Here is a 24,658-nt window from a genome sequence, read left to right as displayed (position 1 = left end):
CCCCTGTTCTTCTCAGAACCACACATACTCAAAGAAGAGATAAATACATGGTGTTACTGCAATCTTTACTATAGATCTAGTTTCTTTCACCATGAAAACCTTTAAGTCTTATACACACTTATTTTGTTTTCAACTTTCCAATCCTCCTCTTATATCTGTTGACCAATAGATTGAATGTTATCTCCGACCTTTTCACTGCCATAGCCCCATTAAGGAAATCTCACTCACTCTCAGATGAGCCAGATAGATGCAGGTACTACCAACAACTAAGACACCTGATTCTCACTGCTCCTCATTTTCTGGGCTCTATGCTTGCATTTCCTTGTTTTCTTTCCTGTCATTTTCACTTTGTCCTCTGAGTTGGGAAGCATCTCCTCCTTTCTTGGCTGTGTTTCTTTATCACTATCACTCTGTCACTTCACAGTAGGACAACCCAACTTGATTGCCCTAACCTTTGTAGTGACTTTCTATTAAGGTTTGAAACAACAATGAGTCAGGTGGTACCTGATGATACTCCCACCTACTGAGTGGGTAATACAAAGACCAGTGTGATGTTGTATCTGATTGCTTGGCTGTGGCTGACAGTAATGTATATGTCTATGGGAAATGGATTTAGCAACTATTTGGCAGTTTGCATTGGTGCATGTACTATTGGCAACTGTAGCCAAGCTATTTGGATGTGGCTTAACATGCTGATCTTTGGGGGACCTTTAACCACAGGTGTTCCCTTTGTCATGTCTTTTTGAAATATTAGACACTATTATGTGGTATATAGACACTCTATATGGGCCTTGTCCATGGACACAAAAAAGGAACTTCGCAATAAAACTGTAGATGTGACATGCATGTGCTGTGCACATACATGAATGTTTGGTGTGAAATACATGTACATGCAATTCATTTTGCTCGTATGGGAATGTTACATGTGCACCAGACATGAAGGTGAATGACAATGGAAAGGAGTGTGCACAGAACCCATACTACAGTCATGGAGAGCTGTGCTGTTGGAATTCCATCACCAGATGCATCAACTTCAAGTAATCATTTGCATTACAACACATGTGCAGTTCAGATACCAACATTAAGGGTGCATTTATACTGACAAGTAGTAACTGAATTTCGCAGAGTAAATAAAAATTTTTAACACAGTGATTCCCTATGGGACTACTTAAAGCAGACAACCCTTCTGGTATGGTAGTTATCCACTGTTCAGAAACCTGAGCAATTTTTCAAGAGATACCACACGGAGTCAGCTCAATTCTGACTCTATCCGTACCTTACAAGATCTGATAATATAGGTATTTGTAGGTTTCTGGTTATTGCGAACAAGATTTCTTTTGCAATACTGCATTGCATACAGCTTTCCACTGCCACTACAAGTTGTCTGTGTAAAGCAGTGATGAAATTTTGGGTTCTAGATGCTCTGTGGTGCAATATGAGGCATTTTCTGGCACGTTTTCCTGACATTTTCTCCCGTTTACAGCTTGAGATTAATGTGAGATTTGTAGGCCTAAACTGAACAAGTTGGCATCTCTGTAGAGAGGGTCAGAAAATTCACCAAATATAAAAAAAACTGTGCCACTTTGAGACCTAATTAATGTGACTAAAGGCTAGGAGGAGCCCTGCATATGACCCAGGAAATCATACTTACACTACAGGTATAGGACACTATTTTTTCCCACCAAGCGTTCCTCGTCTCTTGATATCCTGGGCAGTTTTATGAATGGCTGTCTTTCTTCCAGATGGGTTTCCATGTTTGACAATGTCCACTTTCATTCTCTTGGAAGTTGCTTCCTTCTCTTTCCTAGTTGCCTCCAACCTCCGCTTGTACCTTCCATTAGCAGTCTGCATATGGTAGATGAGGGATCTGTCTATAGGACTCTTAATGACGTCCTTTCTATGGTACAACTGTAAGCTTGTGGTATGCTTTGAGCTCAGTTCGTACTTTATATACTGCATTGCAGAGAATGTATCCACTTCAAGTCTATTGGCCTTGGAACTGATGAGGTCATTCACAGCGGAGAAGGATCTCTCCACGTACTTCAGGACCTGTGAAGATGCTGAGGCATGCCTTGATCACGTTGCTTAGTGTTGGATACTTCTGTGTTTTGAACACTTTTGTCCCCCAGTGATATAGATGTACACTCTGTTCTCCCACTTTGGTAGGAGGCAGACTTGTGTTTGTTTGAACTGCAGAGACCTCGTGTCTGTATGCATCCTTCTCAGTGTCTGTTATTCCAGTTGTGAAAAGTTCCCCTATTTTCTTCAAGGCAGGAAATGTCTGTGAATGGCCCTGCACAACAGGATCAATGGCAGATAGGTACCTTAACAGCAAATTGTGCACTGGAAATTTTGCTTGCATGTAGACTGCAGAACTGATGTAGGCTTCCCCAACCAAGGTTCTGAATTCACGAACAGTTTTTTTCTGTTCATCTCTTACAGAGTGTTTTCTGCCTCATGACCAATTAAGAAAGCCTTCACTGGCTGGTGTAACTCCTCATTGTTGACATCAATGGTCTTTAGCTGTTTGCTGTCTCTTAACTCCTCATGTTTCATGAACAGGGAGAAGAAGTGCTTGAATAAGTCAACCATTTCATCATGGAGGCGATGGCACATTGGTTGCTTCTGTTCGAAGATCAAGATGAATGACTTGAACAATGGCGAGACTGACAGGTACAAATTCATGTTAAGCATTGTTCTTTTAGGTCTTTACAGAACTTTGTCATTGCTCCTTGCTTTACGGTCTTTCCCCTCTTTGGTTAATGACTTCTTCAGAATCTTACGATCTGGTATATCCTTTGTCTTGCCTCGACTGATACATGGCTGAGAATATCGTTGATCACAGGAAGATATTCCTTGTACACATTAGCTGAAACCCATATAGTAGTAAAATATCTGAATGGCTTTTATCACACCAGGAATCTTCTGTACCACGTTGTAAATTGAGAACCATCTTGCTTAGAAGGCACATGAAAATCAACACCCATCAATGGGCAGACTGCTTCCACGTACTCACGCAAGTCAGGAGAAAATTTGCAGTCAGTATGTACATGAAAATCATTAGCTAACTGTTCAATTACATTCCCAAAGTGCTTGCAGAATTTCTGTGCACTGTTGTGCACATAATGGCAAATATTTTAACAAATAGCTCGTAATGTAATTGTATTGGTGCATATATTACCTACGCTGGGTGAGGCCTCCCAAGTTCCTTTTAGTCTTAAGGTAGGCCTATTGTTGTGTACTGGGGTAAGGCACAGACTTCTTTTGTCAATGTATTCGAATAGTTTCTCACATAGTTTCCATTAATAATCAGTCGGGAAGATCGCCATGACTGTATAAAACCCAGTAGCAGTAGCTAGAGGTGTGGTCATTTTGCCAAAGCCAACTGGCAGCATGGGTCAGATGAACTCATCGGCTTGGGGGATCTTTAGTTTTTTACGCTCGTGCAGATAAGTCTCTGTAAATTTTCCTCCCCCAAATTTCATTTGGCCTTGTTTCTTTGGTTGTGTGCACATTTGTGCCTATTGCCTCTAGCACCACTTCATCAGATTTTTGTTGTTATGTTTAACTCTAACCAAGTGCAGTTATATCGGGCCACGCCCTTAGGTTGTTTAAACACTACACAACCTTTTTCTACATAGTTTCCTCCTCCTTTATAATTTTTAAGTATTAGTCTATAAAAAATACATTGTCTGAAAAGGCCCTCTGGAAATCCTGTGTTGCTGTGTGCTTTTTTGTGTGTGTTAAATTTGTCTTAATTTTCGTTTACTGTTTTTTTTGTCAGTCGCCCCACCGCTAAGTCAATTAGTTACCGCTCGGTCCATTACAATATCGCCATCAATGTCTAACAACTAGGGGGCTGATTCAGGCAGTTTGGCTTCAAATCCATTCACCTTCCTCTTGTAATTTGAGAATCCGAGAGGTTGGAGACCAACTGTGACGATGGGATGTAATTCTGTTACACAAATCAATACAGTTGCTGCATTGACAACTTGGAAAGACCGACTTGCCCAGTGTTTCACAACTGATTGTTGAAACTCCTCTGAAAAATAACTCACTAGAACACTTAACACCTTCTTATTGTTGTTGGAAAAACACATTGATAGAAAACTTGGACTCCTTTAGATCTTTCACAAGTGGTTGTGGTTCAGAACACCATGGCCTTCCTTCACCTTGTAAGAGGCAGTTATGCTGGACGAGCTCATTGTATCAAGGGCCTTTGGGTCACGTGACATCTTACACAGATCAACTGTAGCAGAGGCCAATGAAAATGGTATATTGTTTTCTACCAAGAAAGATGTTAGCAGAGTATCCGTATGTGCTTTTCGATCAATGAAACTCACATAGGGTGTTGGCATGGGCCTATTTGCAGTTTGCATATACACAGGGTCAGCAACATTCGGAGGTGCACCGTACGGCAAGGGCCTGTCACAGGCAGCTGGTGGGTCATCTACACAGTCAACTGCTGCCCGGCTGGCTGCAAAAACGGCTGGATGGTCGGTGTATTGTTCCTTACCTCATGTATTTTGCCATGTTTCTTTGACTTGGTGTGGTTTTCAAGTCAATCTTACTGGAAGAGCTGTACTTGAGTCTGTCATTGCACCACGAACAAATTGCATATCCCGGCTGGTCTATTTTCCGGACGTAATCCGACAAAAAATCTCTGTTGCAATCCTTCTCCAACCATTTCCAACTAAAGACGTTGCTGATATTTTTGTCGACGTCTTTTATATTGTGTAACCGATCTACCACTTTGAACATGTTGCCGATTGTTGGGCGAAAAGCAGATTATTTTGCTTGAGAGCTTGACACGCGGCTCAAAACAGAACATGTCAGATGAGTAGCAACGTGCATGCGCATGAAAGATCCAGCTTCTAGTCTTCGTTCAAGGCAATATTCTACCCAAAATGGAAGAGGGCCTTTTTTATACGTGTGTTCCGGACCATTATGTCCGCATGGCCCATTATGTCCGCAAACTTTTTCTGGCCCAAAATGGTGGTGAAAATGACATTTTTGATCCCAACGAATAGTAAGACATGTGGTTCAAACACAAAAGTACAGCTGAACGCTCACAGTTATCATCGTTGCACTGGCAAAACAGGGTAATTTTCTTCAAAAGATGGGTATGTAATTTCCGTCTTTCTGTTTCCTTGTCTTTTGTCGTCGCAGCAGTATCGGAAACCCGAAACCATTTTTCAAACAATGGACCGCCCTCCTTGAACTTCACTTTATACGTATGTTTTTTTATGATTTGTTTTAACTATCTGGCCTTCGTGAATTACCCTATTTGAAATTTTGCCTTTCCCGGTCATCCTTATCAAGACTTCGTCACCAATAAGGTACAAACTAGGAGGATTTTTAGCCATTGATCTTTTTACCATATTCTGTGCATTCTTCCCAGAGACGTGACGAGCTTTCTCTCTCATACGTTGAACTTCGCGCTGCCTGGACCTAACAACATCAGAATGACGGCAATCACTTGCTGCAGCAGGGATATTGGTATTAACCTTTCTTCCATGATAGACTTGAAACTCTGTGTTTTGCAGAAAAGCATATTTTTTACACTTCGGGCTCAGTGACTTTTCTTCGTTTTCACAAAGTCAAGAAGGATTTTTTTCTTCCAGGTGCGATGTGATGATTCAATTTTCCCTTGGCTTTGTGGGTGATATGGTCATCCTTTTACTCGAATTATTCCCCTTTCTGTGCACAAATCATTGACGTGGCCCAAGAACTCTTTGCCGTTGTCACTTTGTAAAACCTTGGGCTGGCCTTCTGACAAGTAAAGCTCATCTAGTATTTCCGCAATCCTTTTACTGTTTTTGATGGCAATGGGAAGAGCCACACATACCTACTAAAGACATCCATAACACTTAGAATGTACTTAAAGGTTTCCATCTGACTCGAATTTGTCATCTTCGCCATATTCACTGGGTCAATTTGATGAATCTTCTGCACATCACCCGCTATGACAGGTGTTAATGGGGCTTTGTTTGTAAAGACCGGTGACAGTTTTTGGTGAATTGTCATGGTCTTCAAGTGTTTACTGGTATCTTTTCGAGATACCCCACGAAACTGCTCACCCAGTCGTTTTGCAACCTTCCTGATACTTCCTCCTTTACTGGTAGTGTATCCTTTCTTGATAACCCGGTGGACTTCTCCCTCCTTTAGAAGCATGGTGTTGTTAATGAATATACATTGTTTCGTTACTCCCCTGACTGTGTTGTCGCGTACGTGTACATTGTAAGCGAGACGCCATCTTCTCAACTGCCTCCATGCGGCCTGTCCATTTGAGTCATCTAATCGTTCGGTTACTCGAATGCCATTAAGGATATCTAGGGAAAAGTTTGACATTAAACTCAATGAAACAATGAAACATCTAATCGTTCGGTTACTCGAATGCCATTAAGGATATCTGGGGAAAAGTTTGACATTAAACTCAATGAAACATTGAAACATCTAATCGTTCGGTTACTCGAATGCCATTAAGGGTATCTGGGGAAAAGTTTGACATTACACTCAATTAAACTGTACGTGTTGTTGCATTTAAGGACAAGGGCTAATTTAGAGTCCCTGGGATTAGCGTCATATTTAACATTACGAAGCCATAGCCTCCAATTTGCACTTTTTGACGGACTTCTTGACACAATGTGGAATTTTACTCATAGTTTAATAACGGCGCTTATTCGGCCCAACCTTTGGCAAAAATCTTTGGAATGGTGGTTTTTTATTTCTATGCTGGTTTTTAGGGGGGTGGGTATTGTTATATTAATGAAATATTTGTCACGTATTAAGATGAGAGGACCAAGGCGTGAAGTAAGACATAGTCTAATTTGTTCTTGATCTCAGTAATTTGATAAAATGGTGTTGTTTTCTCATGATATGCAATTTAAATTGGGAATCAGCATTGTCACAATTTGCAATTCCCCCAAGTGGTAATGTTTATTTATTTTCCAAAAAGATAGATATAAATTACCCGTGAGGGCTTGATGTCGTTCTTCGCTGACGCTACGTATTTTGTTCCCCATTCCTGCACTTGGGTGCCACAACAATGCCAGAAGAATCATCAAGGTCACGATGGTTTTAGCCCTGCACCAGTAAAAATATGGCAATATTCTCAAATTAAAAGAAAAGAATGTGATGCCAACACATTTTTAAACAAATATTTAATGACGAGCAGTGGCTTAATTCATACATAGCAATCTCTTGCAATTGTCTTTTTGCAAATGTTACGTGAACTTGCAGGAATTGATATACATTAGGCCTATCGTTCAACTTTCAAAGATAGCGACATTTTCGTTTGGATGTCAACTAAATGATTTTTGTATAGCAAGTATCATGTGATAACAAGAATGTTTGATGTCAACTTGACGGACAAAAGTACCAAATGTTATTACACTTCAATCACTCTCTAATTTCCAAAGAAGGAAAATTTCATTTCTCCTCTAGTGAAAATTTATTCCTGAAAAGTGAAACTCAAGGGACAAGACAATTTCGAGTGAAATTTATTACGCCAACATATCAGGAATCCTGTCAAATTTGAAGGATCCCCTTTTCCGAACAGTTTTAGTTTTAACGGGCAGTGAATTTCTCAGTCGATATCGTCTAGTTTCTTATTTCACTCTTCGGAAAAATAACACCATGGCAGACATGAAAACTTATTAAGTTAGCTTTGTGTGCACAAACGTTTACTTATATTTAACTGGGATATAGGCCTAGCTACATAATTACTGGAATTAGTCATATGGAAGTAACATTTCATGCAAACTAGTTCATGCAAACATCATGCAAGTGAAAGAGCACGTTGAACGAATGTTAATACAGACCTCTTCATTTTTGTTGTGTTGCTAAAGTTAAATGTTGTGTAATGTGGATCAAACACTTCGTACAAATATAAAAAAATGATGTGAAACAAACACTTCTTGCAATTACTAAAAGCGTACAAACTGAATCTGAACAAATACGAATGCACAGCCCAAAGATGAAATGAAGAAACGATGTACACTGGAAGTAATAGTAACAACTTGCAAACTGAAGGATGAGAGAATAGCTAACCTTGTGGAGAATAGCTAACCTTAAAAAAGAATTGGGGGAAAGCACTTAAATAACAGCAACGTTGCATTAACGCCCCGCCCACCAATCCTCACAGAGAATCCAAATGACATATTTTTGGTCAATATCAACCCTCTCCCACTAATCCATCAGCCAGCCTCGCCAGATATACTCTCTAAATGTAAAAGAGTGAAAAACCACTCGAAAAGAGTGAAATCTCCACTCTTACAAAGAGCCATATGGCGGACAACTCCTTTTCGAGTGGAACAAAAGAGTGACTGTAATTCACTCCAGAAAGAGTGACTGTTCACGTTTCGAAGAGTGGTAACAAAGCACTCTAAAAAGAGTGGCCCGAGTCTTTACGAGAGTGGTTCCAATATCACTCTCTTAAGAGTGAATGCCAACACTCTTTATAGAGTGAACTAGCCACAATTTATCACTCTTTTAAGGCATGGCATTCACTCTGAAAAGGGTGTGATTTCATTATTGTATGCCAATACCTTAAAAACAAGACATCCAAATAAAAGAAACATTGACTCGCATCTGAAGGTCAACACTTATGTGTATAATTTTCAATTTTTAAAATCTGGATAGATGAACATTCAAAGTACAAGTGCATATCCTAACTTTAAAAATGCATGCATTATTCACAATAAAGTAATCTTTAAAAATTGAACATGACAACATACTTGGTGTTTCCCTTTGGCTAAAAAGAAAGCTTCAATGATAGGTACATCTGTATATACTAGTAAACAGGAGATTGTGGGTTCAACTTTTACCCTACACTTTTGAGTTTTGTAAGTTATCAGGGAAACACTGAGTGCAAAATGTTGAGGTAAACACAGGAAAGGGCAAAAATTAAAAATTTAATAAACATCTCCGCAATTACATTTACATTTCTATGAATCCACTTCTCTTACCAGCTAGGAGTACTGTTCCCTAATAACACTTGGCTTGATGGCAACATTAAATTTGTGCACTCTTCCCTCATGTGAAAGTTTCTGATAAAGATGAATAAAAACACTGTCTGATAATATATTCATGAATAATGAATATTAACAATAAATTTTTAGATTTATAAGTAAAATCTTAATTTTAGATTATTGCCTTTCCCATTTAAACTTCAACACAGCAAGCTCGGTGTTTCCCTTTGGCTAAAAAGAAAGCTTGAGTGTTCAAGTGGGAGTTGTACCCATGACCTCCTGCTTACTAGTTAAATTGTAGCCAACAGGTACTGTGGCAACCGCAAGCTCAGTGGTTGAATGATAGATACATCTGTACTAGTAAACAGGAGATTGTGGGTTCAACTTCCACCCTACACTTGGAGTTTTGTAAGCTATCAGGGAAACACTGAGTATCCAATGTTGAGGTATACACAGAAAATGGCAAAAATTAAAAATTCAATAAACATCTCCCCAATTAATGCTGTTACATCTTTAGAAATAATAAAAACCAGTAACGTTTGATTGTTCTTGATATACATGTACTTTACATGGATTCAAGCTGCATTTACATTTCTAGGAATCCACAATTCTCCCCTTACCACCTAGGAGTATTGTTCCAGCTTGATTGCAACATTAAATTTGTGCACTATTCCTTCATGTGAAAGTTTTTGATCAAGTTGAATAAAAACACTGTCTGATAATATATTCATGAACAATGAATTAAAACAATCTTAAATTTTAGATTATTGCCCTTTCCCATCTAAACTTCAACACAGCAAATTAAGCTCGGTGTTTCCCTTTGGCTAAAAAGAAAGCTTGAGTGCTCAAGTGGGAGTTGTACCCATGACCTCCTGCTTACTAGTTAAATTGTAGCCAACAGGTACTGTGGCAACCGCAAGCTCAGTGGTTGAATGATAGATACATCTGTACTAGTAAACAGGAGATTGTGGGTTCAACTTCCACCCTACATTTGGAGTTTTGTAAGCTATCAGGGAAACACTGAGTGCAAAATGTTGAGGTATACACAGGAAAGGGCAAAAATTTAAAATTCAATAAACATCTCCCCAATTAATGCAGTAACATCTTTAGAAATTATGAAAACTGGTAACGTTTGATTGTTGTAATTAAATCTTTTGTGTCAAAGGTTTTTCTTTTTTAAAATGCTAATGTTTTGGAGAATTATAAAATATTAATAAAGCAAGACTGTAACACTTGCTGACTAAAATTCTTTTCAGATATATTAATTCTCTTTGACACTGCATTAGTTCTTTGGACAGTTCTAAAGCAGAAACTGCTTGCATATACATGTACATGGTTCTGCTCGTGATGATCGCCTGTCCACAAGGAAATCTCTCCCATTCACATCTTGATAGCCCTATGGCAACTATAAGAAATAATCTTGAACAAACAACCTACGGGGGCATGCTGCACAAGAAATGATGACAGAGCTTTCCCCTTTTTGCCCCCTGTTGACACCATCGGGAACTGCTCCATTAGCAACTTTAGTATCTCGAGGTCATCTGTTGAAGTGTTATGTCAAAAATTAGCACATTACATTTGGTAACAGTTTATTAGAAATTCTTTTCAAGTGGCAATTAGTGGCATAGGACTATAAGTCAAAGGGGTGGCTGGGGGCTTCCCCAGGGGAAAACATGTTTTAAGAAGGCATCAACTGCAAATTAGTTAAAAAGCTCTTTTAAATAGTGCAGTGCAAATTTTCAAATGGGGAGCAGCTGCAACGGGGACTCGGGAGGCATGTGCATCCTACCCCTCCTCCCATACAAATGGCTGCAGTGTGCCTCTACCATACCCCCCCCCCAAAAAAAAGGGCAAATGCTGATAAAAAATTTTAAAGAAATTCTTTGCGGCCATTTTAGAATCATTACTTTGAACATATGTAATTTAATTTTCATGCCAACATCCATTTGTCCCCATTAACAAAAACACATTTTTCATACATTATTATGATAATTTACATTGACAGGAATGTGACACCCGGAATGTGACACCCTAGAGGTTTAAACCTCCCCCCAACTTTGGAACAGTACCCAACCCCAACTTAAAAAGAAAGCTCTTTATCTTAATTTGCATTAGGAAGAATTTATTTTTATGTACTTGCAAATTTATCATCTCCACACCCAGACATCAACTTTAAGAGCTTTGGTGCGTAGTAAGGTCGCCATTTGATGAGCAGGTTGCTCCCACTTCCATGATGAAGCAGTTCAAACTCAGTGTTGATCTGAAACATCACACAGAATGTAACAAATTGCATAGTAGGCTTTGGACTGCATGAAAACTTGTTTCCAGTTGCATTTATGAACCATGTGCATGAAGAGTCTTTTTTTGTTGACTGACTCTCACGTCTTCCACTTAACACAACTTGTCAAGTTGGGGTCATTGAAGACAACCGTGCACACTTTTTTAAAATTTTGTTGAAATTTTTAACAATTCTTAAACCTTCTGATTTTCCATGATGCCTTCATTTAAAAAGCTTGGAGGGAAGTAACTTCCTCAAGGTCACAAGTAGCCTCCAGTTTGATTCAAATTTTCCATGGGCCATGTTCATAAGTCACAAGCAATAACGATTTACCTACATGCCTCAAAATGTTTCTTGACTGGCAAATTTTTGCAATTTGGGTGAATTCACCCTCAAAGCTCAAGAAACATTTCTTGTTTGCACTCCCTTGCACCTACTTTTAAAACCACATTTTAACCATAAGGTATGCTATTGCATACAATACTCACTAGCTCAGGTGTGTCCCTGAATCTGGGGATGGTGTTGATGATGCTGGTTATTGATGGGCTGTCTTGGTCTATCAGTGCTCTACGGTAAGCAAAGGTCTCCTTCAGGTATTTGATGATGGTGCTCATATTTTCCCTGGTTGGTGGATGGTACTTCAGCCACTCCATCTGGAAATACAAGTTCATTGTAAAGCAGCATAAATATAATTTGCATACAATGCCTATCATGTTCAAGCCAAATTGAATCCTCAGTTCTGATTTGTCAATCCATGCATGGAGTTACCAGTGTGTCTAATTTATTTTGTATTCTGCGCACTGCCTATAGCTCCTTAAACTCGATCTTTACTGGGTATACTTGCAGCTGTTACTGCAGTTATACAAATGTGATGCAATTTCCAATTCCCATGCTTCATTGAGAAAATTTAAGATATTAAGTACTAAATTGCAGTTTCCCTGGATACTGATGTAATGTTGACATGGAAGACTATGAAAGAAAGACCCAACATGCGAAGATTTTGAAACACTAATGGTGGCAGCAAACCAACCGTTCCCTTTTACTAGCTAGTTCTTAGCAGGCACGCAGTTCTGAGCATGCCCAAGACTGACAACAAGGACCAATATATGTCTGCTGCCAGCAGTGTTTCAAAGTGTTCCATTCTTTTCTTCAGCTGTTGATGCTGCAGCTAGTGTTGCTTCTGTCATATGCTACTAAAACTCTATTATCCCACCTGCTCTAGCACTTCAGTTGTTGGGTTAATGCCACTGCTCTGCTGCATTTTTGGCTTCTTCCTGACAGGATCTTTCTGCTCCACCGACGAACTGGCTCTGTGGTTACCAAGGCTGACTCGAATTGTCTTGAGACGGTATTCTATAAAGCCTTTCCCATTGCTGTAGTAAAGCTCCTTAATTCATGAACAGAATGATTAACACCTTATTCGCGTTTGACAGTGACAAGAGTGATATGTGATAGCAATATAACATGTCTAATGAGGGAGTTTGTACTTTTAGCTGTTTTCACCCAAAAGGGAGAAAAAAGGGCTAAATCACAAACCATAGTCAATTCCTGAATATGCAACTTTTTGTCTTACAGTCTAGCTGTTTTCACAATTTTTCTGAGAGAGATATACAAGCAGTCTTACAACACTGCGATTAGCTGAAAATTAGCATTTATGAGTGTGTCAAAAATGATCAAAAATACTCAACAAGGTGCAACTGAATGAATAATTTTTAAAAAGTGGAAAAAAATGTGATTAATATGAAAAGAAAATGCTCCTGTTTTGGTCTTTAATTATTCTCCACTTAGAACTTTCTGATATAAAAAATGAAATGAAAAAACGTCTGGTTGCCCCAAAATCCATAAATAGATAAAAACCTGAAATGACAACAGTGCTTAATATCTCACAATGAAAATGCAACAGTGCAGTTAATAAATGCATACTTACATGGCCTTCACTACCAGGTGTTAGGTCCTTGAGACTTGGATATTGTGTGGTGAGTGCTCTTGCTAAAGCCTCTTTTTGAGAACTGCGTGGATAGCTGTTAAAAATTTAAAAAGCCAAGCGTAGAAAAGCAGATTGTTAAAAATTTAAAAGAAAGACCTCAAACAGTTAAAAACACCTGATGTAAACTACACCCCAAATAAAAAGGGTCGGAAGTTTTATACTCCCCTAACCAGGACTGTTCAGGGAAACCCTGCTCCAATCTTTACCAGGGAGCATCAGCATTTCATTGGGGGTGCCTGCTTTAAATAGTGTATGTTGTTTTTTTGGCAGGGGGCACCGAAGAGGGGGGACATTGGGAATTCGTTGGGAGGGGGACATGTGCCTCCTTGGGTACCCCCCCTCCCCATGGCTACATCACAGCTTTTTACATACAAACATATCTGCTTTTCAAAGGACACATTTGCATGTACATGCACAAGTTGGGAGTATAACTAAATTATTCTTCTGCCTTGAAGTAGAAGTACCAGCATACAGATGAAAAAACTTGTGTAGAGCAAAATAGTACTTACAGTGACCCAACCTGATTAGTCAGGTAACTTGTCACTATCTGTACCAACTCCTTTCTTGTCGAGGTTGCGATTTCTTCTTTTTCGAGCTCAGCAAGAATCTTGCCTCCATTCTTGTGAGTACTAAGGATTGCGCTGATGTTGTAATCCTGAAAGGAAATTCAAAATGGTAAAAAAGTTTTCAACAATCAGTTTGTAAATGTTATTTGGCTGTGATTTGCTAACACTCAGCACAACAGATATGAAATTCTGTTATGCCTTCTTTACTCCAGTCAATCTACAATAAAATGGGGTGATCAATAATTGTAAAATCTCTCACTACCTTGTGTGCTTTTATTAAAATTGTCTCCTATAAATCAGATACATGTACCTTAAGATCATTGCCACAAAATTTCAAGGAGAACTTGGGGCTGCTGACATCTTCATTTGGCACTGTTGCACTAGATGTATCAGTAATTGCTGCACTGCTGCTGCTTCCGGAGACTAGAGTCTGTGGAGATTGGCCAAAACGATCACTCTTCAGGGCTATCATCAACTTCCTCCTTTCACCGAAGAGGGTGAAGCCACATTCTTTGAAGTCCTCTTCTGTCATTGATGAGATGACCTCCTCACTGTCAATGCCATTTTCTTACAAAAAATAAAAATACAATAAATACGAATTTCCAGTCAAATAATTGAGATGGGCAGTACAAATACTAAATAAAAATTAGTATTTGCAAATTATTCGCAGTAAACTAGGTGTGCAAATATCATTTCCTCTTTTGCCCTGATGGCAGCTAAGACTGCCATAATGCACTTTTAAAGAAAGTAAACTAAACTGATTAAAATTTTAAAATGGGACGGTCTATCTGAAAATTCACGTACGTGTGCCCTTTTCTAGCTGTCCCTGCTGTTTTTTGAATGATACCTATGAATTCAGCTTGCAAGTGTTTTCAACATATTCAAACACAATAAGGTGCATATGCCCCCTAATTATGAAAGGCTTTATTAAAATTTTGCAGTTCCTGCAGCTCCCAAAATTTGTTTACCAAATTGAAAACCATGATTTGCTACATGTGTGTTACGTGTTTTTCAACCGATTAGTAGTGTTTCTAAATGTTTAAAGAGCATATTATGTGAGATCATGGGTGTCCCGGCTGGCACTGCATGCACTTCAGCAATGCTGGCAATGCCTTTTGCATGAAACAATTCTTTAAATGTCTTCTAACTGCATGGAAATTAAATGCAAAATACATGCATGTGCTTCCTGCTGGCAATCTTCCATGCACGGACAAGAAAATAAAATTTAAGATTTTTAAGATTTGGACCAAAAAATATATTTGCATGCTCATATTTTAACCTCTTTTTTTGGTTGGGTGATGGTTCTTCCTAGCTGCCATCCTATTAATACGCAATATATCGGAGCTGAATGTATGTGTTGCTGTCTTCCTTACTCAGGATGTGTAATCCAGAATACGGGAGAAAATGTTGAAGGTCACCAGCCTTGATAATACTGAATGCAGGGGGATTATGAACTATCACTGGGTACGAATGTAAGTGTGGAACAAAATCTCCAGTTGAACATCTTTTTATCAGGAAATGTGCCTCCTGTTCACCATGTAATCCCACTAGCACAGACGAAATTAGCCCAAATGTAGGCACATGGTCATCATCATCAGAGACATCAACAACGATATACAAGTTTGATCTGTACGCAGTTCCAAATATTTCAACTTCGTTGGCAACAAACACTTGTGCTATATCCAGTCCCAGTTCTTGTACAGCCAGACCACCTTCAAGGTTTTCTACTCTAACAGTCCCACCACTAGAACACTTGAATCTTGTGCTGATTCCACTCTGCCATGTAGCACAATGATGAAGTTGTATCTTGGCGGCAACTGACTTGCAAATGTTCCTAAAATTTGCATTTACATGCCCTATCTTCTTGCTGAAAGCATTCTTTGCTTCGTATTTGAAGCACGATGCATTTCCCAAAGGCCCGGTTCTTAGAATACATGTTGCATAGTGTATCATGTGGTGGTGCTTGTTGATTAAGTTGATGTCTGGGAATAATTCTTTGAAATGAGCATGATGCTGAACAATTAAATGTTTCAGATAGTAGACATGGGATTTGCGAACAGGAACAGCAAGAACAATCTCAGTACATCTCAATAATAGTAAGATCAACTCATAGTAGTGTGGCGGGCATCCCCGGGCCTACCCTGAGTTGATGGGATCAAACCAAGCACTATTAGTGGCAGAGTCGATCTTCCCAACCCAAGGCTTTTTCCCAGACGAGAGACCACACAGAGCGACCTCAAGGCAAAGGGTGCGGGACCGTTTTGGAGGAAATATACCGCCGATTGTGACCGAGTGTTAATTAGTCTCTGTTGAATTACACAATCAACCTGTAAAGAAAGTAATCCTTGACAGAAGAACTGTCGGTACAGGACGTTCAATTTATTCAACAATAATCAACACAAATCAACAAATGAAATGTACAGTGAAGTGATTGGGAGATTGGTTTGGTTGCCTGTGTACTTACGTAATTGGATTGAGCACTAATTTAGCGTAGGGCCCCAGCAGCAATACTCCAATGCATCAACTATGCACCATGCGCATCAGCCATTCACTGTGCATCAACCACACACAGCGCATCTACAAAGTCACACGGCGTCAGCAATGCACCACTGCATATAAGCAACGCACCTCTGTGTAAACAATGCACACCGCTGTGTAAACCATGCACACTACATGCACTGCATCAACAATGCACACCGCGTCAGCAACGTACAACTTGTACAACTTCGTACGAGCTTCACCTAACGTGTATGCGAGCCAGCGTCAGCAACGTACAGCTCTCACAGCTTTGTACTTGCAACGCGTCAGCTACACGCACTAGTCAGCCACGTACAGTCTATACAATTACGTACTTGCAACGCATCAGCACCACGCAACGCTTCGCACAGCGCTGACCATGCCGTAGCCCCGTGCCAACTCACCAACTTCACTCTGCGAAGTCCAACACGCAACCAACTATAATGCGATCGCAGCACTCTCTGCAGTAGCACGACCATGTGCACACAGCGCGCTACGCTATGCCTAGCCAGCACACGTTACCAAGTCACTAGCCAATCAGGTACGTGCACTGCAACTCATTAATAAAATTAGACTAGCTCTAGTCCTATACACTTTCCGTCACAGTAGCAATTTCCCACAGGCACCTGATCTCCAATAAGAAAAGGAAACATTCTTAGAAGGCAGGCCATCTGTGCTGCTTTTTGCCCTAGTTTGTGATCACCTTCATTCTGTAGTCCTGGTCTTGTAAGGTTGACACTTGGTTTGTTCTTCCTCTCCATGAATGGATATGCAAAACTTTTCACCCGTGCATTGAATTGATCCACTGTCATAACATTGTCTATTAATAACAGCTGTCTAAGAACAAGCTTTACTTCAAATGGTGCCACACCCTCAAAGATGTCGTGCATTACATCAAAATTACAGTTTGTTGTAACATGGAAGTAACAGAGCTCATTTAAACAACACTTCCCTCTTACTCCTGTGACAGAATTGCCATTTGGCAGTTGAGCTGCTTCATCTGCATGCCTATCATGAGATTCTATATTGCGCAACTCAAACTTTTCTTCCAGAAATTGTGTCTGGGCAGTTTCTCTCGAACAGAGACACATCCGGCAAAAATGGTTAGCCGAAGGACTAAGAAAATTGAAAATATCATGCACTGCAACAGAGTCACCAACGACACGAGTAAGGGCAGCTCGGATGCACATTGGTCCACAATCTTTCACTTCAACCATACAACCCATATCTGACTCAAGCTGATGTAGTTCATCCTTTAACTGCTTCAATATTGGTTCAAACCCATATGTCTTCAGGTCAAGAGAATGAAATACTGCCACTAAGTGAATAGACTGCATGTCTCTGTTGTACACCTTGGGCAAATTCTCAATACTGAAATAAAATAACCCTAACTTGTGAATCACTCTTTTTGAGCCTAGTGAGTTTGCTACCTCTACATCATCATAATAGAGTTGGATCCTTAATGTGTCTGGGTGGCCATCAAACCCTCCTTGTTCAATAAACTGTTGTCCATCCTTATGGGAAGCCAGAAATCCTTCTTCAGTAGTCTCCTCACTTTCTAACAAAGCTCGAAGTGACGGAGATGACAGAATGGCTGTTAATGTTTGTATTACTGATACATATTGAAATGTCTCTGTTACAAGTTTTTGTTGTACAGTGCCAGTATTTTTATCTACAAACTGGTCATACCTGGTTCCAAGAGCTATGGCTTTTGAGGGAACTAACTGACAGTGTTCCAGGAAGAATTTGTTTTGTTGGTCAACTGTTTCTAACCCTTCAAATGGATTGAAACCAGGTCAAATTTTGCCAGAAGTTCTTGGACATCATCTGAATTAACATCCACGTTTTTTTCACCTAGTAATTTTAAAACTTGATCTTTCAGAACTCCTATGTTTTCCGTCATCAATGATTGCGTTGTGTTTATGTAAGCATTAACAGATGTAAGGGTGGTGCTTGCATGTCCTCTCATATGCAAAATGAATGATGCAGCCTTTTGTTTAAGCACACCGTACTGCAGTGATGCACTCCCTCTGAAAATAATTCCACGCATGCACAGATATATTTCAATGTTGACCGCTTCGGTAGCTGTTTGCGGATTACAAAAGGTGGGTCGCGTAGTAGTGTTGAAACCTCACCCGGCCAACCCACTTTTTGTAATCTGCAAACAGCTGCCAAAAAATTACAGGTCAGCATCAAAGTGCACTTGCGCATGGAGTACGTTGCTGTAGTAGGCATGGTAGGCCTATTAATGAATGGCAGAGTAGGGATCGACACGAGAAATAGAGGTCTAACACTAAATTTCACAAAAAGGAAGAGCTCGAGACGTCCCGAAATTGTGGATTTCTGATTTCCTTCAGTGAGTTAGCCTAATGGCTCTTAACTTTCAAGATGGGGTCCATAACTTAAGAATTTTTTTCTGCACTCCCAATTTTGCTATTGATGTGAGTAGGCTATAGGCCTATATAGGGCCAAGGTATACGGGGATACAGGACTAGCCTTGTAGGCCTAGTATCTGTGCATGGCTACCCTTCCCCGGCCAAGCAACTCAGGCCCACTGGACTAGCCTATAGGCCTAGGGCCTGACGTTACTCAAGTTAGCCTATATAGGGCAGGCATGATAGGTAATGCAACAGTTGTTAGGCCATATTTTTAGGCCCTAATTATTAAGGCTATAGGCCTAGGCATGATAGGCCTAGGGCCTAGGCTCAGGCCAACATCGTGTTTGAACTAAAGGTCCGGAATTGTTCTCTTTTAATGGATTAAACGCTACACATAAGGCAACATAGGCTACAAAATACACAAAACCAAGGTCTAAATAACGACATTCCAGCACAGTTTACGCGCGGCATAGGCCTTGCTCTAATGTTAACACTTGCCTGCACGTTAGCCCTCTTCGGCCGGCAGGCGCGGCCAACCCCAAGTTAGGCATTTGAACATGTTGAAGTGGGTCTGGACTGTAGTTTAACCACAAACTGAAGAAGCCATCCAGTGCACCGACATGCTGATTGCTGAACTTACCAAGAAATATCCCCTCGATCCTCTGAACCTGAGCTGCATCCTCAAACGTTTTACGAAGCGTCTCTGCAACTCCAAGTGGTAGTTGTGACCAAAGATTGTATAGCGCCGTGCAGCGGCGCAAGATGGGATAACTGACCATCCCGCATGTGTTAATTTCATGGAGGTCACGATCCGCCATTTTGGTGTGCAAATTGCGGGGTGCACCACTACAAATAAATTCCCATAGACTGCAATGATAAATCCCCACACTTTGCAATAATTTTAAAAATACTCACAACTCTCACAGATGTCCAGGCTGCACAGCAATACGATGATCGACATGTCCCCTTTCATTTTCCTGTCAATTTTCGGGGGGTTGACCAATGAATTTTTGAGAAATTTTCACCAGAAGCACACCACCCCTAAAATGAAGAAAATGTCCCTGCCCAGAAAAGTTGCCATTTTGAAAAACCATCCCTCTGCAAAACGGCCAAATAGTGCCATTTTCGGACCCAACTGCACCCAAATTACTCAGAATTTGACGCCCAGAGTCTGGGCCAGGGGTTCAGTGCCATATTTCTCCAATTCCTCAATTTCATGGCTCTCAGGACTCTCTAATATAGAATATTTTGAGTGTATAACTTTTATTAATGAGCTCGGCGGACATATTTAGGGCCTAATTACCAGGGTGCACCCTTTCATAGCAGGCAACTTTCATATTTTGGCATGAGAGTCCAATCAGTGGAAGCAGAATTATCTGGGAAGTAATTTTCTGCAAAAAAATTTGAAAAGTACTGTTCCTCTGAGAAACCACAGGGCTTAAGGTGTAGGGGTGTGGCTATGGTGTTTCCCAGTTTTTTCAATGGGAAAGCACGACTGTTGTGCATGTCTTGGGCATCATGAGGGCACTCAATTCTGTCCTTTCCACATCTAATTGTGAGAAATTTTCCCTCATTTACACATGCATGTTATTTTTGGGTCCATCTGGGGTCATTTTGATGTGATTTTTTCCACTTTAGGGGCGGAGGGAGGTGAAAAAGTGGGGGGGGTGTCTAAGTAATATTCAGCACAGCTGAAACACACATTGTTGAATTGAACAAGGTTCTCTGTATTTTACAGGTGACTGTTGACATATTAAAAATTACAGGACATTTGTGAAAGTTCATTTCAGCAACTAAACATTCTTGGAAAATCCACAACTGTGCACAATGGGCCTTTGATGACATGTTTTAATTCCCACATGTGGCTGTCCATTTAATTGCCTGCAACTCCCAGCTGAAGATTTATTAAACGACCCCTATAATGGCTCCTTGGCCAAGCCCTTTTCACTCTGCAGTCTCCATTGTCCTAGCTTGGTTAATTACTGTCCCCAAAGATTTCATGAGACCAATCTTTCCCTCTCTCCCCCCCAACCTGCCATAAAATAACAAAAGAAATAAACCCCCATGTGATTTGGTCATCATGCTGGGGTTCAACAGTGAGTATTAAATAGTACATGCACTGTGCCACATGGTCACACAGAGTAGAAAGTTGCTCAAACTTGCAGTGCAAGCTATTTCAAAAAAGTCAGCAATACAGATCACGCAGGGCTCAATTGCGTTCACAAAGGTTCCATCTGTACTATACCACGCAGCCACTTTACAAACGTGGCCAACTAGATCCCAAGCCAAATGATGATTTGAAGTGTGACACAAACACTGACTGCCTCCTCATCCAAAGTGAACATAATTACTGCAAACGTTTTCCAAAAAAGTAAGGTATTGCAACAGTGACTAATTTTTGGCATGTCAACAGCAAAAATACCTTTCAGAGGCTTAAACTCAAATGATGCAGTCCCTGAGCTCACCGTGCCCTTGGCACCTATGCCGTCTTTTGCACACTTTTCGGGCATTATTTTGTGCTCTTGTTTCCAGGGAAAGATGGCCGAAGCAGACACACAATGAATTATGGCACAGGTGACTTACATCGCACTGCCGTGGCAGATTTAAATTTCCAGTGTGTACCATGTAAGCCACCCTGTGTACAGAGTCTTCAGAGTGCATTTGTTCGAGCTGGGCATTTTTACAGAAATCATTCCATATGTCACCCTCTCCTGCTCTCCAATTCTTCTCACACACCCATGCCAAATAAGGCATCCTTTCCACGACTCCAGTCTGCTTTTTTTGGCAATTATCAGCTTGACTCATTTGCACCATAAATCCAGTTCGGCCATTTTGCGCTGTGTTTTCAAACTTCTTACCTTGGACAAGCCACACATCGTCCATGCTGTCCAAACTAAGTCAAGTCCACACAGGATATTCGCCACCGATCCAAAAGTAGACTTGAGAGATTTTTAACTGACTGAATAAAAAAATATGTCTCTTCTGTGTACAATTTGAATAATACTGTAAAAGAATAGCCCAAAGAAGACAGAAAAGAACAAGCAGTGACTGAGGTAAAAGACTCACCATGTTTTGTTTACAATTTTCTAGCAGTCCAGCCATGTACATACATGTTTACTCCATTGTGGTATTTTTGCAATAAAAACCTCAAAATCAGAGGTACAGAGTGTCAAAGAATCTGTTTTCCTGTCTATTTCATCGTAATTATGTCCATTTCAGCTTAGTTGAGAGAAACTGCTACAGAAGGCAAATGTTTAAATCCCAGTCAGAACAACATGGCCGCCACCATTTTCAAGATCTATAGGGTGCACCACTACAAATGAATTCCCATAGACTGCAATGATAAATCCCCACACTTTGCAATAATTTTAAAAATACTCACAACTCTCACAGATGTCCAGGCTGCACAGAAATACAATGATCGACATGTCCCCTTTCATTTTCCTTTCAATTTTCGGGGGGTTGACCAATGAATTTTTGAGAAATTTTCACCAGAAGCACACCACCCCTAAAATGAAGAAAATGTCCCTGCCCAGAAAAGTTGCCATTTTGAAAAACCATCCCTCTGCAAAACGGCCAAATAGTGCCATTTTCGGACCCAACTGCACCCAAATTACTCAGAATTTGACGCCCAGAGTCCGGGCCAGGGGTTCAGTGCCATATTTCTCCAATTCCTCAATTTCATGGCTCTCAGGACTCTCTAATATAGAATATTTTGAGTGTATAACTTTTATTAATGAGCTCGGCAGACATATTTAGGGCCTAATTACCAGGGTGCACCCTGCGAGCTGTTTGTACACGCGACATATGGCGGCGGGAGGCTCTATCCACGAAAAAGGGGCCGTAAGGTAAATATTTACCCCCAATTAAGACTGAAACTTATATTTATCATAAATACAAATGTGTAACATCATAACTTAAAACCGTTGGAGATGAAATCGGAGATTTTTGGTGTGTTCTGTGTGGTTACATTCTCTGGGTTGCGGCCGTCGGATCGTGCAGCAATCTTAAACACAAGAAGTTGTAGCCTAAGCCCTACATACATGTTTCTCGTACGCCTGGGGGCAGATATCCCACGGCACATTTCATTACAATTTATACAAATTGCACTGGTCATTTTGTGGAAGATCTATTTCTGTTCTGAATACCTGTTCACAGAGAGTACAGAAGTCAACAAAGGAATGTGACAGCACCATAAGTGACCCAGAATCTTATTTTGTAGTGTCCCATGCTTTGTTGTGTATAGGGATGGATTATGTAAAATTGCTTCGGGTGACAACGAAGCCAATCTGCACTGGTCATACCGAAAAGGAACAACATGACTCTTTAGGCTTTTACAACACTGGTAACCAGCTATGGATGGTATCAAGAACAGGCTGGGTAACTGGTATGTATGTTTAGGGGTCCTGAAGGTGATGATGTCACTTTGTGATGGTGTTGTTGGGGCCCTATTCTCTGTGAAAGAGAGCTCAATGTTAGCATGAATCTATCAGAGCCTGCTACACACCAAACCTAACCTGGGATGTAGTTGGGTTGTCACAAAACCCACACTTCCGCTTTATTGTTGAAAAAATATTTTCAACTACATCGTGGTTGAATCTACCTGTTAAAGAAATTTCACACCATCACGTGTTTTCATGTCATTTCAGAGCTGGAGAAGGGAAGAAATATTCAAAATCCATACCTTTAATACACAGACCATTTTCAGATCCAACAATTTCCAAACTTTTAAGCCATGGTGTACATGTTGTACTTAAAAACGATGTATGGTTTGTTCCTTCTAACATAGGTCTCTTCAAAACCTGCTTCTCATTTCAGGTCCTGCTGTTAAATGCATCAAACAAGTTATCGATTTTCTCGATGAACTCTAAAAGTGTAGGCAGCTTCAGCAGGGAGCTTCCCATGAGAAGTACAAGTGTAGATGCCTGCTGCAACGGTATGACTCAAGACCTGTGCCACTCAAGTTATTCACTCTCAATTCTTGAGAAGTTGTCAAAGGGACCTCGTGAAAGTTTCTATGCCATACGAATGGGCATTTGTGAATCACACTCCCAAAAAAATCAAATGTAGGACCATTTTACATGTCCAGTGGCCCTCTTTGAATCCTTATACATGTATCTAAGAAGGTAGTTATGTAAGTCTGATCTTGTATTCTTAGTTAAGGAAATGAGGCTGATCAAACATGATTGGCAATTTTAATTGTATATACACACATATATGATACATGTACGTATATCTGTATACATTTATTTTCTTTTGGCCAGTTTTAGTGGACTTTTTATTTCCTATCTGGCTCAAGCTTCCTTTAGCATCCTCGTTTTTATCGTTGAGGTGTCACAAGTTTTGGTGGGTTTGGGACCTCAAACATTGTGGGCACTTCATTCCATTTCAGCTTGTTTGGAGGTGATTGGTAAACTGACTGGGTTCAAAATAATTGGAACACAGGCAGAAGTTTGTGTAGAGACACCATTGGGTTCTCTTCAGAAAATCCTTCCTGTGGGTGTTTTGAACCTAGAATTGGCATCTGTAATGAAATGGAAACATCAAATAAAATGTAAGCACATACACTCTGTAGTAAAATTCAATTTTTTTTCTATAATAGGGCAACAAGTCTGAATTTACAAACTGTGCAGTTTCTGCGCTTTTGTTGTTTTAACTGTCTATACTGTCTGTGAAATAAAGAAAGCTTGATAAAACTCCTAAAGAAGGTGGTGTGGTTTTCATCCTTTGTCCAATATGCCAGTACATATTTGTAGGGTATGCCTAGGTGTGTAGTAGAATGTTAAGCCAATTACAATGTACATGCATTCAAGGGTCAGAGGCTCATTACAAATATGAACGTCATTAATTTAGGGGCTCAATCTAGCTTAAGCTATGTGTTGATTTTTGCCGCTATGGTATGCCTATTTTTTGGTAGTTATTTCACTTTGTACTATTTAAATTACGACTCGCCTTTCTTT

The 24,658-nt window shown here is 40.2% G+C and overlaps 1 protein-coding gene and 1 long non-coding RNA gene across 5 annotated transcripts in view; one reads left to right on the top strand and one right to left on the bottom strand.

Annotated features, from left to right (window-relative positions):
• The window catches only part of LOC147798553 (uncharacterized), a 74,858-nt gene extending 55,435 nt beyond the window's left edge, over positions 1-19,423 (bottom strand). Inside the window, exons 1-7 of one of the 2 annotated variants that reach the window (XM_087138796.1) lie at positions 19,339-19,423; positions 13,747-14,370; positions 13,178-13,271; positions 12,464-12,637; positions 11,739-11,903; positions 11,109-11,232; positions 10,410-10,513 (exon numbers count right to left, since the gene is read on the bottom strand). In XM_087138796.1, coding sequence (XP_086994922.1) covers positions 10,410-10,513; positions 11,109-11,232; positions 11,739-11,903; positions 12,464-12,511 — 441 coding nt within the window. In that variant the 5' untranslated portion in view covers positions 12,512-12,637; positions 13,178-13,271; positions 13,747-14,370; positions 19,339-19,423. Of the gene's footprint in view, positions 1-10,409; positions 10,514-11,108; positions 11,233-11,738; positions 11,904-12,463; positions 12,638-13,177; positions 13,272-13,746; positions 14,371-15,082; positions 16,734-19,338 lie in introns of those variants that run through there. The other variant, XM_087138797.1, reaches the window with a different exon arrangement.
• Positions 19,424-19,469: 46 nt separating this feature from the next.
• LOC147798552 (uncharacterized) lies at positions 19,470-23,657 on the top strand. Of its 3 annotated transcripts, XR_015425825.1 has the most exons (4): positions 19,483-19,536; positions 22,487-22,546; positions 22,945-23,085; positions 23,517-23,657. It is a non-coding gene; the product is annotated as an uncharacterized LOC147798552 (long non-coding RNA). The 3 variants fall into 3 exon arrangements; XR_015425823.1 differs by having other exon boundaries at positions 19,470-19,536; positions 22,487-23,085; XR_015425824.1 differs by lacking the exon at positions 19,483-19,536 and having other exon boundaries at positions 21,653-22,546; positions 22,857-23,085.
• Positions 23,658-24,658: the final 1,001 nt, after the last annotated feature.

This window comes from Acanthaster planci, linkage group LG07, assembly GCF_054643075.1.
Source record: "Acanthaster planci isolate LZ-2023a linkage group LG07, COTS_SCS, whole genome shotgun sequence".
NCBI lineage: Eukaryota > Metazoa > Echinodermata > Asteroidea > Valvatida > Acanthasteridae > Acanthaster > Acanthaster planci.
Note: the sequence above shows the minus strand (reverse complement) of the source record. Positions and strands in the feature narration are given on the sequence as shown.